The sequence below is a fragment of the Ochotona curzoniae genome, unplaced genomic scaffold, assembly GCF_017591425.1.
Source record: "Ochotona curzoniae isolate NIBS_2020 unplaced genomic scaffold, NIBS_Ocur_1.0 patch120, whole genome shotgun sequence".
Classification (NCBI taxonomy): Eukaryota; Metazoa; Chordata; class Mammalia; order Lagomorpha; family Ochotonidae; genus Ochotona; species Ochotona curzoniae.
In genome coordinates, this window is record NW_024466663.1 from 611,537 (window position 1) to 631,455 (window position 19,919).

Below are 19,919 nucleotides of genomic sequence, written 5' to 3' on the forward strand. Positions count from 1 at the left end.
AGATGTGGGGTCTGGTGTTAGTTGCCTTTCTATTTTTTTTTTTGTCATGTCCAGATAAAATATGTTTTGAACTACTCTTCTCATTTTCTATTTTCTTCCCATTAATGCCATATAATAATTCTATGTATATCTGGGATGACCATGCCCTCATAGTCCAGTAACATTAATAGGCTTTTTTTAAAAAAAAATATTATACGGTGATTGTTAATACCGTCTGTATTTACCGGTGTCCCTCAAAGTTGTCCTATTTCAAAGGCAAGTGTTATTGATGTCCTACCGCTTCTCATCTTCTAGGAAACTGAAAGTTGCTAATATCGTCAAATCCTCATGAAGGTGTTAATACTTATTAATACACATGCTTGTGGACATACAGATCTACCCTGATAGCCTGTGTCTAAATCAGTGTAAAAAATATTGTGGTTTTAAGCTTAGAAAAAAAATAAAATGAAAGGATCTTATGCATAATTACTGGAAGTGTAATTTAATTTGATGCACAGACAGAAAGCACAGTGATTTCTCAAAAAATAAAATTATAGTTGTCATATGACCCACCAGTCTTTCTTTTGAATTTACATACAAAGGAATTCAAGTGAAGATTTTATTGTGAAAACTTCACTGTCATAATTTGCAACATTTTTTTCACAAAGGCCAAATTATGAAATCAACCTAAATATACATAATGAACAGTTAAATAAATTGTTCTGTATATAGATGATGGAATAAACCTGAAGGTAGTACTGACAAAAAGAAACAAGACACAGAAAGACAAATAATACATGATCCTGTCAACATGCTGAATTCAGAATTACCAAATACTTAGAAACAGAGTTGAACAGTAGCTACCAAGGGCTTTGGGGAAGGGATAACAGCAAAGTGTTAGTTGGATGTCCAGTTATGTAAGAGGAGTTAGTCCTAGATATCTAATGTATAATGTAGTGTCTACAATTAAAAAATACAACATTTCAAGCTTTACATTTTATGCAAAGGATGTATGTTGTGGCAACACAGATTAAGCTGGTTCTTAGCATGCTCACATCTCATGTCAGGGAGCAGGTTCAAGTCCTAGCTCCTCTGCTTCCAGCAGCTTCCTACTAATGCATCCTTGAGGCGTTTGAAATATGGCCCATGTTTTAGGACACTAACAACCATTTAGGAAGTAATGGAAATGGCCTTTTGGCACCTTGCTTTGACCTGACCCAACCCTGACTCTTAAGGACATCTGGAGATTGGTCTGGCTAATGCATGAGTTAGTCTTTCTCACTTTCTCTCAGTTTCAGTTACTCACTCACTCACTGTGACTATGTGTGTGTTTGTGCCTTCATCTTTTCAGCTTCATTATGCCTATATATAGCTAATTCTTCAACATTAAGATTTTGAGAGGGTAGATGTATATGTTAAATGTGCTTATCACACACAGTTTAACACACAATAAAAAACACAGAAAGAGCAAAAGGAAACTTCTAAAGGAATTACCATGTTTATAACATACATGTGATCATGGTTTTCGAGGTACAGATCTCTGAACTCATCTAGCTGCATATATTAAAAATGTTTATCATTTACAGTGTCAATTGGAGGACTAAAAGTACCACGATCTCAACATCTCTGAAATAACTAAAGTTTGAAGATGGTATTGCACAGATTTGATCATTATACATAGCATACATGTATCAAATGTGTACCATAGAGATATAAATATTAATCGGCAAAAAATGCCTTATAACATGATTTTTAAGAAGAATAAAAACAGAATATTCTGTTTTAAAATAATTTGAAATTATAGGAAATTTGAAACAAAACAAATCGTGTTAGAACTCTAAAGTAGACAATAAACTACAGTGAAAAATTTTAAAAATAAATAGTAGCAAAATTTAAGGATTTTAAGATAATGGAAATGGATTTATGTCTCATTGATCAAGTAAGAAAAGGGAAGGATATGTAAATTTCCAGTAACAGATGGTGTGTCATTGAGAGTACTGTTAGAATACCAAAAGGAAGTTCTGTGTTATGTCAGTAAGTCCTGCAATTTAGATGAACTGCACAATGTACCTTTGTACAGTGTTACCTCACAAAACCTGATTTCCAAAGAAATAGCTAATGAATACTTGTAGGACAGGCATTTGGCACAACTCTTAAGCTGCTTTCTTCCACTCCAAGTTCTACACTCAACTCCATCTTCCTGCTGAAGTGCACCTGGAGGCAGCAGCTGAAGGTTTACATAACTGAGTCCCTGCACACATGTGGAAGGCTCAGATGGGCTGGCCTCTCTTTTACCGGGTTCAGTCAGAACTGTATGGGAAACTGAAGAGCAAATCAGCAGATGGTAGATGTCTCTTTGTCTGACTGTATCATTCAAATCAATACTTTTGTTAGTTTTATAATAAAGCATTTTAAAAAATGTATCTATATCTACTAAAAGAATTATGTTAAAATGTTAAATTATTACTAAAAGAAAATTAGGTTTCACTGTTGAATTCTAGCAAACACTTAAAGAATTTATCCCTTTCATTTATTGAGGTCTGCCTTGTGCTGGTGCCAAATCAGATACAAATAAAAAAATGAATATTCCTCATTACCACAACAGTTAAAATGATTTTAGTAAACACAGTACTATATAAAAATTATTAACACCATCTCAAGATCGCAGGGTATGTTTACCATGAAAAACTTTGTGGATTACTATATTGAAACAATATAGGAGACAATCTGTGGCAGTTTCAAGGAATTTAGAAAAAATTACTTGGTAATATTTAACTCTGATAATGATATTATAAAGTCTCAGTAAACTAGAATTAGAAAAGGGAAGGCACCTATTTTTAAAAATATTTATTTATTCAAAAGGCAGAATGACAAAAAAGAGGGGAAGAAGTAAATTAGAATAGAGATCTCTTCCATCAGTTGCTCAATGTGTACGGGCTGCCATAGCTGGATCTCAGTCGGGATGAAGACAGGAGCCAGGAACTCAGCCCAGAGTATGAGTGGCAGGGTTCTAAGCACCCAGGCCATATCCTGCTGCGTGCCCAGGGTTACCAGCAGGAACCTGGATGCAAAGTGACACTGACAGGAATCCGACCAACATCTCAATGTGGAGTGCTAACATCGTGAACATTAGCCAGCTACATCACAGTGCTGGATCTGGAATCTGTTTTTTTTTCTTTTTCTTTCTTTTAGATACAGCTGACATAATTAATGGTGAAAGATTAAATATCCCCATCCCCCCATGGCAAGATCGTGGCTGGGACAATGTTGGCCTCTGTTATATTTAATATTATAATAAAAACTGAAACAAATTAATAAAGGTAAAAATTGAGAGGGGGAAGATAAATATTTACAGAGTAAAAAAAAAAAAAAGTAAAATTTTATTCCCAAATGGCATAGCTATAAATGTTGAAAATTCTGTTATTCATAGATAAACAAACAAAAAGTAACAGGGACCATCACCAATACAAAATCAACATGCAGCTTCAACTCTGTTTTCATATACAACAACAAAACATAAATTCTAGTGTTCTAAAAGTCACTTACAATAATGTGAAAACAGCACACACATCCACAAGGCTTATAAATTTTAAAGAAAAAGAAGCCAAAAAAAAAAAAAAAGGAAGAAAGAAAAAAAGAAAAGCTCCCATTAGATAAATCCAGGAGAAAAAAAATAGTAAAAAATGCCATACTTGTGGATTGGAAGATTCAATTTTTAACATAACAATTTCTGCAAATAAAAATGGACTTTTTAAAAAAGATTTATTTATTTTTATTGCAAAGTCAGAGATACAGAGAGGAGGAAAAATAGAGAGGAAGATCTTCAATCCGATGATTTACTCCCCAAGTGAGCGCAATGGCCCGGTGCTGCGGCAGTCTGAAACCAGGAGCCAGGAGCCTCCACCAGGTCTCCCACGTGGATGCAGGGTCCCAAAGCTTTGGCCCGTCCTGGACTGCTTTCCCAGGCCACAAGCAGGGAGCTGGATGGGAAGTAGAGCTGTGAGGATTAGAATTGGCACCCATATGGGATCCTGGTACATTCAAAGCAAGGGCTTTAGCCAATAGGCCACTGTGCTGGGCCCAAAATTGATCTTAAAAATCAATGCAATCCTAGCAAAAGCCTCATGGATCATTTTCATGGAAATCTTCAAGCAGATTCTTAAAAGTATGAAAATGGAAGAAAATAAAGAAAATGGCCAAAATTATTTTAGAAAAAGGTGAAACATTGCGTGAACTACATTGTCAATTTACATATTTTGCAGACATACACACTTTTGATCAGATTAATTTCCACTGACTTTATGAAACAAACAAAGAAAAGCCCTTGAATGTCATTTAGGGATCAACATGTACCTGGTAAAATTATTTAGGAAAAAATGCTTACAGCACAATCAGGGTAATGATTTTCTCCAAGAAAAAAAACAAAGGAGGGTAATTACAGATGTTACCTAAAGCACTTATTTATTTATTTTTGGCAATCTTTTGTTTTGTTATGAGAATTTGTTAATAATAAGAAAACAGATTCATGTATTGCATAGGTAAAGTTCCACAAGCACACAAGTCCTCCCATGTCTCTCCCAAATCCCTCCCTCATTCTTTTTCTTTCTCAAAGTTTTACAGCTATGAATTTATTCTTTCAAAGTTTAGTTCAGATAAATTATGTACTTTCTAGTCTGTGTCATGATTAGACTATGGGCAATGTATTACTTTATTTTTGCTTTGACCAAATTAGTTGAGCTAAGTATTCGTTTTTATTTTTTAAATTGAAGAGTTAGTACTTGTAAGATATAGTAGTTAACCAAGTTTTCCATTTGGCAACATAACATATTTAACAGACTTTGAATTATATGCAAGCTTGCTATGATCTGTGTTCGTTAATGTGTTTATCTTGGTTACAGAGAACATTTTGCCAGTTAATGAAGCGAGGAGCAGCAGCTAGGTCTTGGGTATTTCACTGTTGGATTATTTTGATGTCGTATACATTTTTTTTTATTCTTATGATTTAGAACATTGTGGTCCATCCATATTTCATTAATAAGCCAACTATATTTGTAATGTGCCTTTTACAATAAAAATTTGCCAAACGCAAGACTAAATTCTAACCCTCAAAACAGGGAACTGAGCAAAACTAATGTGATCATGTTTATACTAACAAATGAAAACTCCTATTAATGTTCACTGCCCTAATCTATTGTTATTTTGTTGTCTTTATTCATGACTTTAATGTAGCTGATTAAACACTATCCAAAATAGAGATCCAGACAGCAAGACGATAGTAAAAAGTAAAATCCCCGAATAAAAAACCGTAACTCTCCAGGTATATACTTCATTAAAAAAGAGAAAAAAGTTTCAGTCATTTCAATGTCAGAGTGATAGAGATAGGAGAGAGAGAGAACAAGAGAGAGAAAGAGAGAGAGATGGGAAGGGAATTCTTCCGAAGGCGCTTTTTCATCTGTATTGAAGCAGGATCCAGAAGCATCCAGGTTCCTTGTTTGAATGATACGGACCCCAAGTACCTGGGCTGTGCTACTCTGTTCTCACAGGCCATTAGCAGGGAACTGGACCGTTGTCACCAGAGAGGAGGGAAATGGGAATACAGTTATGATCATAATAAAGGAAGAGACCAAGTGTTTCGTGACTCTTTAGTTACGTTTCAGATCCTGTAGGAGATGGACTAGCCCTTGATCTGTAAGAGTGAAACACGTCTGCCCAACATTCCCTGGCACATTCTTGTTTTCTTTTTTGGTATTTTCAATACATGTGAGAATTTCTGTGGAAAGGACCTTAATGTTTATGAAACAAAGGTATTTTATATCAAATACCTAGAGCTGGAATCTCATATGCATTGGCCAGAATTTAACGTTTAGCTATGAGGAGTGATTCACTAAATCTCAAATCTTCATACTAGAGTATGAGCAAATGAAACTATTAGAGATTCTAGATATCTATATGCTAAGAGTTTGAACCATTCCATCAATGTATGATCATTAACTTTAGATATGCTGAATGATGGTGCAACCTTGCTGGGATGTTTTGAGACAGACATCCTTAAGGAATTCCTCGCATCATTTTTCCTGCCAAAGGCATTTTCTGTGTATTAGTACTCAGTGAAGCATCATGCTTAAATTTTTCTTGATATCAGATCAGCATATCTATATTTGTTCTCATTATTAACACTAGCTCAAGAGTTCGGAGAATTTTGAAGCTGTATCCTAGAAGAAAGAAGTTAAGCAGCCTTATGATTAAGTTTCGATCAAGCTGCTCTCTTCATCTGCATGAGCTGCCACAACTTAGCTGCTGCTTTCCTTAGGGCATTAGATGACAATCCTTTCCTGTGACATTATGTGACAATCCTGCTTTCCCTAGGACATTATATGACCATCCTACTTTCCTGTGACATTATATGCCATTTCCTGAAAGTCAAAAACAATGTCTGAGATATCAGAGAACACAAAAAAAGGAATACACACATTTTGTTTTTTGAGAAAGAAAACAGGATATTCAACATCTTTGTTCCAATTTCTTATAGGATAATCCCCAAAAGCTGTATAGCTGTTTCCTGTTACCAAACATCTGAAGGCTTTTATTGTATACAGCCAAGGGCTTTATTCCAATCATGAGAACACAGAACTTGAAGAGCAGATAAAATGAAAATGGGGAACTAACAGCGTCAATCTTATCAAGCTTTATATTAGGATTTTTTTTTTAATGGAAAGATAATCAGAGAGGAAGAGAAAAATAGAGAGGAAGATCTTCCATCTGATGATTCACTCCCCAAGTACTGCAACCGCCGGAGCTGTGCTGATCTGAAACCAGGACCCTGGAGTCTCTTCCAGGTCTCCCACGAAGGTGCATGGTCCCAAGGCTTTGGGCCATCCTTGACTTCTTTCCTAGGCCACAAGCAGAGAGCTGGATGGGAAGCGGGGCTGCTGGGATTAGAAGTGGCGCCTATATGAAATCCCAGCATGTGCAAGGTGAGGACTTTAGCTATTAGGCTAACTCACCAGGCCCTGTATTCGAACTTTAATGTTGTTTTCCTACATACCTTCTCTTCCAGAATAAAATTATCAGTTTATCCTAAATTCAATGATTTTAACTATCAAGGTGGTCAGGGATGTGTGTGGAGGAGTGTTAACTGTGGTACTTTAAAGTGTATACAATTTGAAATAAAGAAATCAGCAAATATAACACAAGACATACATAGCTATGTTTGTTGTTTTGCTGTGCTTATGAGTAAAATTTAAAGCTTAAGGAATCAAAAGAGAGAAGTTTAGCAGTTCCACCATTTATATCTGATAGTGTTTGTAACTGATAATTACGATAATTGAAAAATATTAAATGCCCTAAGACAGTTTATCTATTATTTCCTTCAAAAGTGTTACTGTTTTGTAACTTTTAGTGGTCATTTTACATGCTCTATAAACCGTTTTAACTAATGATAAGGTCTACAAAACTCGACCTTGTGTGTTTCACTTATTTTTTACTATGTCCCAAGGGATTGTATCCATTCACAACTGAAGAACAAAGTTGTTGCTTTTGGCTTTAGTTCACATCAGTTCTGTGAATAACATTTAACAACTGCATTCCCATTGTTTTACTTGAGAGTCACTCTTTGGTTATCAAAGTTGAAAGTTCAAAAACTTCAATGCAACTTTTGGAAGACCTGAGATGTTCAATGCCTACTGAAACTCAAATTCTTTGATCTACAAAATATGCACACAACAATCCAAGTTTTCTGAGAAACAGTTCTGAGCAAAATGAGTAGAATCAAAGGCAGTACTGAAACATGAGAGAGGCGAGAAAGGGCTTCATGTCCTTAAATATCTAGACAATGACCTTAAGTATCTCAGGTGAATAAGCCTCTTGACATTAATGGAAGAGCATGATTGTATTGGCAGGTGAGGAAGTGAGAGAAATACCTTTCTAGAATTTAGAAAAGATATTGTGTACTTCTATATGAGCTACTTTGTTATTTGAAATTTATTCTACAATGAGAAACTAAAAGAAGTTTGGAGCATTTAATGCCTATTCTTCACCTGAAACCTTTGCCTTTTTAGGCCAAATCAATTTTTCCCATAAAATGTGAATATGTGTTTTAGAAACAAATGCATGTTTTTCATAATTATTTTATATAAAAATCAGTTCACATTTAATTTCGTATTTCAGTGAACTGCTTGAAATGCCTTCATATAGTTTGCCATGTTTTTAAAACTATAATAACATTATTTCATATAGTACTACAGTGATGAAGACACCCACATCATTGTCACAGTCCCTGCGGTCAGTTTCTGGCGCTGCTCTCAATTCCAACAATTTGACAATGTGTGTAGATAGTAGAGGGGGTGATGTGACTCAAGTGGGGTGGCACCTGCTATCCAGATGGTAGACCTACACTGAGTTCTAGATTACAAGTTCTGGTCTTGTGGGGTCCCAGACATTGTAGTCCTTTCATGAGAGAAAGAGTGGTAATTGTTCATCAATGCGGGATAGAATTTTTGCAGCCATTAAGGAAGTGGGAAAGAATGAGAAATGAGAAAATCAAGCCAGAGAATACAAGGACCAAAATGCAAAAACTTCAAGATGCTTATAATATTCAAGAATTATAAAATCAGGGCCCGGCGGCATGGCCTAGAGGCTAAAGTCCTTGCCTTGAATGTGCTGGGATCCCATATGGGCGCTGGTTCTAATCCCGGCAGCTCCACTTCCCATCCAGCTCCCTGCTTGTGGCCTGGGAAAACAGTTAAGGATGGCCCAAAGCTTTGGGACCCTGCACCCATGTGGGATACCGGGAAGAAGTTCCTGGATCCTGGCTCTGGATCGGCATAGCATCGGCAGTTGCGCTCACTTAGGGAGTGAATCATCGGAGGGAAGATCTTCCTCTCTGTCTCTCCTCCTCTCTGTATATCTGACTTTCCAATAAATAAATAAATCTTTAAAAAATGAATTATAAAATCAGTCTTGCAATGAAATATCAGTCAATTAAAGATGGGTATGTTCTATGTACTAAGCACTAAGGATGCATCCTCAATACTCAGTAGCTCCCACTCTTGCTGTTGGTGGTTATGAAATGCTGGATGATGTGACCTGAGTATTACATTGATGTATCAACATTTTATATCAATATATTCAAATTGTGATAAGTAGTTAAGTGCTCAGACCTATGTGTGACTGGCCATGTGTCTAGAAGTAAGCCACACTATGTGGTGCAGAGAACCTAGCATTAAAATGACAGGAGTAATCTCACCAACTAATAAACAAGGTCATCAGCAAAGATAGATAATGGCCAAGAGGGATGAGAAAGAACTTTGATTTTTGGCAGCAAAACTGTTAGCATTTGTGAGAGATAATAGTGAAGGAAAGAAAAATGAAAATAACTCCAAAGATTGCACCCTGAGAGGAGTGAGAGAATATGTTGTCTGCTTTAGTCAGAGAGAGTTGTAGAGGAAGGCAGGTTGGGGTCAGGAGAGTAAGATTAGCTTCACACACTGGCTGACACTCAGACATCTCTACGGCAGTTATGAATCAGAACATGTCATTTGGGAGAGGCCAGACCTAGCCAGCAATGCAGATGTCACAAGGGCTCACTAAAAAGATATGTAAACCCTTTGACGGAGAAGTTCATAAAGAGAAAATAGAATAAAAACAAGTGAAAGAACAAACAGCACCAATTTTTCCTTAATTTTAAGAGCCACATTGCAGATGGATTCAAATAACTCCAACTTCTCCATTTAGTTTTAAAGATAAGTTCTATGCTTTTTCATATGGGGAAAGAATATTAACCCAGCAACTTGCTCCTCTGCCTTTGCTTCTGCTTCAAAGTCACTTGGTTCCTTCAATTCCCAGCAGCCACGAAAGGAGATGAATAAAATCTCTGTTCCTAAAAAGTTACTTTGTAGGGTCCTGAAATTATGGATGAAAAGGCAGATTCACTGTGAAACTATGACAGCTTTGGTTTCAGGGCTCCTTGTTTGCATGGGCCTCTGAGAAGGCACTACAAGGAGGCTAGCAAAGTTTGTGGTAGAATGTTTTTATAGATTTGGCAAAGGGAAGTTATTTAAATTTCCACCAATGAAGAGTTCTGTCTTCTGTCCCTCTCTAGTCATACTGTCCCTCTCTCAACACATGCTACTTGGTGCGGTGGTCCTGGAGAAACAACAGGCTTTTCTGGATACCATGAAGGACTACAAGAAATTGTAATTTTTTTGGAAGCTGAAAGAAGAACACATTTCACTTGGCCTTATGGAACATGTATTTTATTTATATATGTGTATTGCAACATGCACATATACATGTATATTATATTTTAAAGTGGCTCTTTGAGGAATAACTGCTATGATAATCTGGATGTTTAACATACAATGTAATGTCTTTGGACATAGGCATACTTTGTGAAATCTTTATCATAACAAAGGTGGTGGAAATATTCATCAACTCCAGAAATTTCCTATGCCTCTTTATTTTTTAACTTTACTCTGAAAACCATGAACATCAGATATATCTTCTTGACACCGAGTTCAGTGCACAGTATTATTAATATAGTGTTCATTACAAACAATATGTGTCAAACTACATCTGTGGAACTCATTCATCTGTAATTGGAACTGTATGTCTCAGAGCCTATGGAACTGTATAATAAGATAAAAAAAAAGAAAAATGATTTGAACAATAAAATTTATTGTGCCAATAGTTTTGTAAACAAAGAACCATGTACCCATTGACTGATTTACTCTCCTAGTCAATTTTCATATGATTATTTGTTAGAAAACTCATGGAGATCATTAGACCTACAAGTAAATATAAGTGAAGTAACTGTCATTCTCTGACTTATTTATATAGAGGAGGAGAGACAGAGACAAAGATCTTCCATATTCTGGTTCACTCCCCAAGTGGACACAATGGCCAGAGCTGACACCAGAAGCCAGGAGCTTCTTCCATATCTTTCTGAAGCCGTAAGCAGAAAGCTGGATGATAAGTGGACCAGCTGGGACATTTACCGACTGCATATAAACCAGGCCCTTGCAAGGTGGAGGATTATCCAACTGAGCCATCACTCTGGGCCCAGTACCTTTTGCTTCTTAATGCTGGACAATCATTTCTGTTATTTCTATACCTTATTGGTGTTGCTGGTAACTCATGCTTTGGGATAAACACATCACTATGTTGTGATGAGTTACTGTTGGCATTTAGTTAGAATTAACACAGAATATCATCCCATTCAGAAGACAGAGCCTAAATACCAGTTTCCATTTCAAACTATAGTAGGTAGGTAATGAAGAAATTGGCAAAAATCAAATTATAACCCACCTTCTCTTGTGTAAAATTGCTTCCTATAGATAAAATATTCATATTTACTGAATAATTATTATTTGAATTACATTCAATTTCTTTTTTTTTTTAACCTGAGAAAATTGATACTTTTCCTGATGCCAGCTAACTTCCCAGTTTGAATTCAGTTCCAGGGACTCATTTTCAACTACCAGGGTTAAATGACAATCTGAAGACTTTGAATATGATATCTGTGGATTCTTAAAGGAATTAACACTTCAATGTACTTGAAGTAGAGTAGAATTTAGAGTTAATAATTTTAGGGTGATGTCATGATTTGTGAGAAACTCAGTGTCTTTCCTTGAAGTATAGAAGGAATGTGCTTATTTAATCTGCATATTTCCATGAATACCGTGAAGCTGTTTCCCTAGCCCTAGGTTACTCTCAGATAGAGTAGGAAAAAATTTAGGTTTCTTAAAAATCCGATATTATTTTATCTTGAAAACAACAAACTTCTCTTTTAAAGTGGGTTTTAAAAGATAAGAGCTTATTGCTACTGAGATCTATCTTTTATCAGGATTGATTCATTTATTTATTTATTTTTTGAAAGACAGGATTACTGAGTGGGAGAGGAGACAGACACACACAAAAAGAAAGATCTAATTGACTCTAAATGGCCACAACAGTAACATTGAGCCAGGCCAAACCCAAGAGACTATTACTCCATCCAGGTATCCCACATGAGTGGCAGGGGTTTGATTAGCTGGTTGTCCTCTGCTGTTTTTCCAAATGCATTCGTGGGAATCTGGAGCAGAAGCAGAGCAGCCAAGGTTCAAATCAGTGACCATATGGGCTGTAAGTTTTCCAAGTGACAGCTTAGTCCTTGGAGCCGCAAAGCAAGCTCCATGGTGATATTTCAAACTGTTCTTTATACATGTGTCTGATGGTGTTGCATTGTGTTCCTTGTGACCTTGTATTTTCTGAATGCTGCTGAAACTTTTCATTTATAGAAAAAACAAAATCCCGGGTTCATCTGGGTTGAACTACATTGAAGAAGTTATTGTGTTTACCTAAAGCAAATAAGATAATTTATGTGTTCACAGTAAATGAGATCTGAAAAACTATTGTGTCAATATTCAAATCAATCTGAAAAGAATCTACTGTGAAATTAGATTTCTCAGACAAGATATAGTCTAACAAGAAGGCATTTACTCTTTCTTTTTATGGGGATAGTTTTCATTTGAATGTAAAAAAGTGATGGCATGTGTTGGAAGTCATAAACTTAATATGTATCAAACCTGATGGTTTTAGAGATCAAAGGATTGAGTTTCAATTTAAATGTATGGATTTTTATTATAAAAGCAAAATATCTCCTGGAAAATGGACCAAGTTATTTTGTACATTCTTTCCATGTCCACTAAGGAAATTGCAAAAATATGTATTCAAAACTGTGTGAGATTTAGTGTGTATAAGCAGGATACTACTCTATATAGAATTTTTAAAAAGTGTGATAGTACTGTTCTGCCCTTGAATCAAAATGTGTTAATATTTTGATTCCTTTCTGCATAAAATTTGTCTGAACAGTTCTTCATTAAAGTTGAATTTCAATGATTGTAATTAAATGATGCAAAACCAATAAAGGAAAAATACACAAAAGACCAATTAGCATGTTATCTCAGTAAGTATATAGGAGAATGAAAGAACATATTGTTCTATGCTGTAGCATATAATTAAGATGCACTCATAAATCAGGGAAGTATTATAACTTGTTTAGGTGCACAGGTGGCTTTTAGAAAGATTCATTAGTTCCTCTTGCCCCCTTGAGATGTGAGTACATAGTAATTTTTATGATATTAAACAGATTTTTTTCAAACTCCCCACAGTATCTATGTGTCAATGAAACCAGCATGCTACAGATAAATGTTTGCAAAATGTTCATCTCCTTGTTCATTTCTGTTCCAGATGCTCTCTACGATGTCATCACTGTGGGAGCCCCAGCTGCCCATTTCCAGGGGTTTAAGAACGGTGGTCTTCGGAAGTTACTCCATAGATTTGAAACAGAGAGAAGAAAGTGAGTAAAGACAAGAGAAACACTTGCATTCCACTAATGATAATATGTTCTCTTTGCGCAAGTCTGTATATAAGCTAAAGATAAAAATCTGGGACTGTTGGATGAATAGTTTCTATCATTTCCAGCTTGCTCTGTAGCTTAAACATGCCTGCACATATTGCTTATTGTAGAGCACTGTCCTGGCAGCATTTTTTTTAAAGCTATGCTGTTGAGAAAGAAATGGCATTTCAATATCAATCTCTGCTTGTACAAAGGAATCATATGCTGATAGATTTACCTGGAAATGGTCTAATTTAGTTGTAGAGTCGACGATTTTGAGAAATCTAGGTCATAATTTATTACTTTGATCTGCTTTGCCAGAGGCAAGGCTCATAGCTGCCTCATCATTTAGTTGTACCAATCGAAAAAGAGATATCAATACAGAACTTTATCACCTAAATGATGGAATTAAATGAGAAAACTTTCCATTCCTTAAGCAAAAGGCATGAGGCAAAACACAATGTAATCATCAATATTTATAATGCTCATCTACCTTTCTCCAACCCTTTAAAATTTAGTTATTTTTTAAAGATTTATTTTTATTATTTTTTTATTGGAAAGGCAGATATACAGAGAGGAGAGACAGAGAGGAAGATCTTCCGTCCCATGATTCACTCCCCAAGTGAGCACAACAGCCGATGCTATGCCGATGCTATGCCAGGAGCCTCTTCCGGGTCTCCCACGCAGGTGCAGGTTCCCAAAGCTTTGGGCTGTCCTCTGCTGCTTTCCCGGGCCACAGGCAGGGAGCTGGAAGGGAAGCGGGGCTGCCGGGATGGCGCACATATGGGATCCCAGGCATGCAAGGCGAGGACCTTAACCACTGCACCACCACGCCGGGCCCCATAAAATTTAGTTATTTTTAAACGTTGTTATAGAATACATTGGCCTCAATCGTTTGTCCACACTCCCGTGCCCCATCCAGTTAAGCTTATCTAATATTCTCTGGCTGTGACTGCATTCATGAGCATCTTTTATAAAATGCATTATTCAGATTTGAAAAATCATCTTCCTTCTCATGTAGATGCTCAGCTTTAACTAGAAACCTAAATCTTGCAAGTTATGGAAAAATTCTCATTCATTAGTCATAGTGGGTTTAGTAATATATTGGAAATAGTTTTGATTGGTGAAACAAGGGCTTTTCAAATCATGTGTAGGATCTAGTTTTCAATGTCCGGGTTTTCAGAAAAAAACTAAAGTAAAGTAGAACTGAATAACAGACACCTCACTAAGTATAAGCTGTCAGTTCACCTTCTTTCTTTCCTTCTTTCTTTCTCTTTTCTTTCTGCTCTTTTTTCTTTCTTTCTTTCTCTCTTTTCTTTCTCTCTTTTCCTTTTCTCTTTCTTTCTTTCTTTCTTTCTTTCTCTTTCTTCCTTCTTTCCTTCCTTTCTTTCTCAAAACTGATTTTGATTTAATTCTGTTAACTTGGTTGTAGTGCTTATTCAAGTTCTAAATTTTTTCTACTGTCTTTTTTTTTTTCACAGACACAGGATTTGCAGTTTCATAAATCCATGACCATTACCATAACCTTTACTCTAATACTACTCAATCGCCACAAGAAATTTTCATGCACAAGTTACTCTGAATATCCATGCCCTTCCCCCAGACCTTCCTGTTGCCACATATTTGTGTTGTTTTGTTACCATCATAGAGAGAGAAAGTTCTAACTTCAGGCTCTGCTGGAGAGAGGATTATTCTTTTTATTTCATGGAAGTTTGAAGATTGTTCAAATCACAGACTCCCTGGGCAAAGAAGGCCCTCTATCTACTGAACTAGGAATGGGGATGCAAGACAGTTTCTGCCTGTGGTCTATACTAAGCAAAAATGTTTCCCATTCTCACCTTGCTGTAATATAGTATATGTGACTTTATTTGTTTGTTTCTCTATTCATTACTTATATGTATTTGTAGCTGGGATCCTGGAAGTCAGTGCAGGTCTCTCCAAGTGTGGCTGGGATCCAAGGTCTCAAGTGTTGCCTGCCAACTCCCATTGTGCATAATATCAGTAAGCTGGAATCGGAGGTGGAGTCAGGCCTTGAGCTCATATAATGTGATGTTGGATGCAGGCATTCACAAGGGTGAACCTCTGATCGGATCACCCCTTCCTTCCCCATCTCTTCAGCCCGTTCCCTGTGTCATCCTTGGATGCAGACAGAATGCCAGTTTTTGTAGTTCTTACTCCAGGACAGTCAAGGGTGATTAAAAACTGCATGTTCTGTTAGGACGTTCTGTTCTCCGCACCCCCCGCCCCGGTTTGACTTTCTCTGGGTGTTATTTGTAGCGTAATCTTGTTTTAGAGGTGGTTCTCTGCTATCCAATTTGAGATAGAGTCAAGGAAAAAATTTACATTCTATCATGTCATTTCTCAAGACCTCAGATCCCTATCCAATTTCCCTTAATTTCTTCATCACTTAGAACCTTCTCATTTATGGCATGTATTTGTCTACACTGTTTCATTTTGATTAGGATAATGATAGATTGTGTTTACTCTATTTTATCTGGAACCAGAAGCTTTTACCTTAAGGATTGAGTTAATCATGTGTTTTAATCAGTTTTTAAACTGTGATACAATTAGGAGACACAGAACTATCTTCACGGCATTAGCATCTGGTACAGCATATAAAGAATCTTTGTGAAATTTGCAAATTATGTTTATAAATTACAAGGTTTCACCCCGTTACTGCCAAGGATAAATATTGCATTTGTGTTAGACCCTGAGAAAAAACTTTTTGGTTTTAGATATGTGCGTAAATAATAGATTCTTAATCTTTTTCTGGCCTTGCTGGATTTGATTCTCTCTCCTAATATTTTGTATTTACCTGTCTCATAGCTTTGCTAAGTCATATCAATGTTGTATTCAGTTTGCTTGTTGTCTTGTATTTCCATTTAGTTTATGCTCTTAAGTAAAATATTGTGGTCTTGATTTTTGGGATTTTCTGGAGTGCCTCACAGAGGACTGTGTTTGTAAGTTTTCTGGAAGTCATGACCAACAATATCAAAATAAATATATAAATTAGGTATAATCTCTAACTTTAACATTTTGAAGACTCCAACAGACGAGAAGATTTTCCACGCATTCACAGTGCTCTAGATAAATACTAAGGGGAGCAGCAATTCATTCCATGGCTGCTCATTTAGAATTGTTCTTAGAGCTTCTAAAAATATTTTGAACAGTGACAGACTATCACCCTAGACAAATTAAGTGCACATTTTTGAGAATCAACCTCAGACATGGGCATGTCTTTTAAGGTTCCAGGTGAGTTGAATGTGTAAGCTGGAGTTGAACACCACTGATATAGCTGTATGTACATAGTGATGTTGGAAGACTTGAGAATTTTGATGAAGAAATAGAGTAACTACACAATTGACTTGCACTTAACAATTATGGAAATCCTCAGTTGCTATTTACCCTAGGAGGACTAAAAGCTGTGTAATTATTGTTAAAGGAAAGGATCACAACTCCCTTATCTTTATAGACTCTAAAGCTCATTAGCAAGTTGTGAAATGGAAGCAAAAGTGAGAGTAAAGTCTAACAGTGTTGTGCTGGAATAATTTGGGACTGAGAAACATACAAAAATGAACATGAACTATACATTTTGCAGGACAGAAAATGAAATGTATTATGAAGATATTGAGTTGCAAACTTAGAGCTTGTCTGGAAGAACCAAAACACTAATTGTACTTGTATTTGCTAAAGAGACCAAAATTAGGATATCTCAACAATTTATTCACTTTGACATGTGTCATTTACTTAGTGTTTGTATGGAAAAGTATGGATTTCCCTTCCAAAATATAAATAAATTCTCTACTCTCATAAAACAGATTTTCAGTACAACGTATATTTTTCTCTACTTCAACATTTCTGATTTTATCAGAAAATCAGATTCCAAAAGAATTTTTACTAAGTAGCATTATGACCTTGAAGCAAAAGAAAAAAATGTATAAAAATCATTAGATTGCAAGAGCAACTCAAGAAAGACAAAAATCTTTGCAAAGACAATAAAAAGATAGCAAATGATGTGTTAGCTACATCTTGGGCATTTTCCCATCCAAGTACTAACCAGGCCCAACCCTGCTTAGCTTCCGAGGACAGATGAGACTGGGTGCATTCAGGTGGTATGGCTGTAGACAATCTTGGGCATTGTGACTCATTAAAATCCAACTACTCTTCTAGAACACGCTCAGAAACCTTGTTCAAATGACTCTAATGCCAGGTTCCTGGTTTGCCACCTAAATACACCCTAATGTGCTCTGGATACCCATATTCAAAATTGTTGCCCTGGGCTTTCAATCTGAAGTTTAAACAATTAGGAACAATTTTAAAGGAAAAGAGAGCTTAAATTTTCTCATGAATAATGGTATAGGTTGTGTCTGAACTACAACTATTGAATTTTCGGAGTAATAATAATGCCTTAGTCCTTATTGCTTCTTTGACAAATATCTGACTCTGGATAATCTGTAAACCAGAAAAATGCATTGCTACAGAGCTCAAGGCTGAGAGCTCTACAAGCAAGCCACCAGCCAACTCATTGTCTAAAGATGTATGCATTCCTCAGAGTGGCTTCTAGCTTTGTCTTCATATATGGGATGGGCAGGGCAGTTCTCACAAAGGTTCCATTTTTTAATGTCAGTGACAACCTTTTGATTAGTTTTATTGTTTAAATGTTAAAAAAATGAAAGATTAGAGAGGGACACAGAAGTCAAATCCTAGCAGACACAAAGTTTTACTACATCTATATGTTCTGAGCTCAGCGATTACAGGGTCACAAAAAGGAAACTGGGGCTGGGGATGTTTTCCTTACTATTATAAAGGAGAAATGCAGGTAGATAATATCTTGTTGTCTGTTGTAAATGTATTCCTATTCATGTATTTGAGAGGTGGAATGAGAGAGAGAGAGAATGTTCAATTTGTTTGTTTGTTTTGTTTTGTTTTGTTTTGTTTTCAGATATCCACATCAGCCCTGTTTGAGCCAGGCCAAAGTCAGAAGCTTTATCTGGGTGTCCCATCTGGGTGGTAGAAACTTAGGCAATCTAACTATCACATGCTTCCCCACCTCCCAGGCACAATAACAGAGAACAGTATCCAAAGCAGAGTACTAAACCTGGGCATCCAAGTTGCTGATAAAGCACTACATCACAGTGCCTACCCCTGAAATGTATTTTTTATAATCTAATCAATACTAATACTGGAAAAAAACTTACACATATCTTTTAGCTACTGATGTGAAGCTGTGGTTTCTCTATCTTCTTTAGCAGTGAACAAGTGGACACTAGTTACCAAAGATGTTTGAAAACATGATATTATCATGCTTACAAATAATGCTTTTAAAATTTTTTTTATAAATTAGAAAAACTCAAATACACGTATTTAAAGAATTGCGATTGCATCCATGATTTGGTGGTGGGGAAATTTGAACACATATTACTTTTATCTTACTTGGAAATATTTTTTTAATATTTCTCTATACTTTGATTTCTGCATTTCTCATAAAGGAAGCAATTTACAATCTTAAATTCAGACTCTGTTTATATTGTATATGAACCAACAGATTATGTCATATGTATCCAAAGTAGAAAAAATAGTCAATTTTTAGGTTTTTTTAGAAAAATATTAATTATACATATTATTATGCAATCATAATAGTAATTAATCACGAATATGGAGAGCAGTAGGGCATTTCAATACATGTTTTCAGTGTTTGCCAATCAAAAACAAGGTAATCAATATTTCCTCCTCTGACAGTACTTTGGAAATTAGAGCTTCTATGCCTTTGTATAAATAATGGGAGATAACTGATACAGAGTTAGATATGGTTTCTAGTTTATAGAGATATAAGAGCACAGAGATATACAGAGGCACAGAAAGATATTTTATCAACTGGTTCGTTCTTCAGATGCCTGCAGTCGGGGGCAGGCCAGGCTGAAGTAGGATACCTGAACCTCAATGTGGCTTCTTACGTGTGTGGCAAAGGCTGGGGAGCTGGAGTTGCCTTCCAAATTAGGAGAAATCTGAAATGAACAACTAGGCCAGAACTTGAACCCAGGAGCTCCAATATGGGAAGCAGGCATCCTACAGTTTCATAACTATTGCACCAAAAACTCATCTGAGTAATATGTTTTTAATAGATAAGTTTATTGATACTTTTCCAATTTTTAAAATTACATTTTATTTTATGACACAGTTTCATAGGCTCTGGGATTCCCCCAGCCCCTCCCCAGACCCTCCCCCCATGGTGGATTCCTCCACCTTGTTGCAGTATTATAGTTCAAATCCAGTCACGATTCTTTCATTGCAAGCATGTACCATGCATAGAGTACAGCATCTTATTGTCCAGATAAATTCAACAGTTTCTGTGGAGACCATCTCTGGTCTGAAAGCAGAAATGGCAGCATATCCCGACCAATTAAAAGCCACAACAGAACATCAGCAACAATTTACAACATTATGGAGTTAATTGATGTGGTATTGAGTGACCAATATGAGAGAAAATGCAAGTTCTTAACCACATCCTGTGACTACTTCATTGACATCTCAATTTTGGTTTATATACAACCGGCTTCTACACACG

General features: G+C 36.2%; 1 protein-coding gene across 5 annotated transcripts in view; it reads left to right on the forward strand.

Annotated features, from left to right (window-relative positions):
* LOC121166309 (inositol polyphosphate 4-phosphatase type II-like) overlaps nucleotides 1-19,919 on the forward strand; it is a 329,961-nt gene that overhangs the window by 209,934 nt on the left and 100,108 nt on the right. For 4 of the 5 annotated variants that reach the window (XM_040995445.1, XM_040995448.1, XM_040995447.1 and 1 more), the window contains one exon: nucleotides 13,207-13,315. In XM_040995445.1, the coding sequence (XP_040851379.1) occupies nucleotides 13,207-13,315 (109 nt within the window). Of the gene's footprint in view, nucleotides 1-2; nucleotides 17-6,259; nucleotides 6,273-13,206; nucleotides 13,316-19,919 lie in introns of all 5 variants that reach the window. The other variant, XM_040995446.1, reaches the window with a different exon arrangement.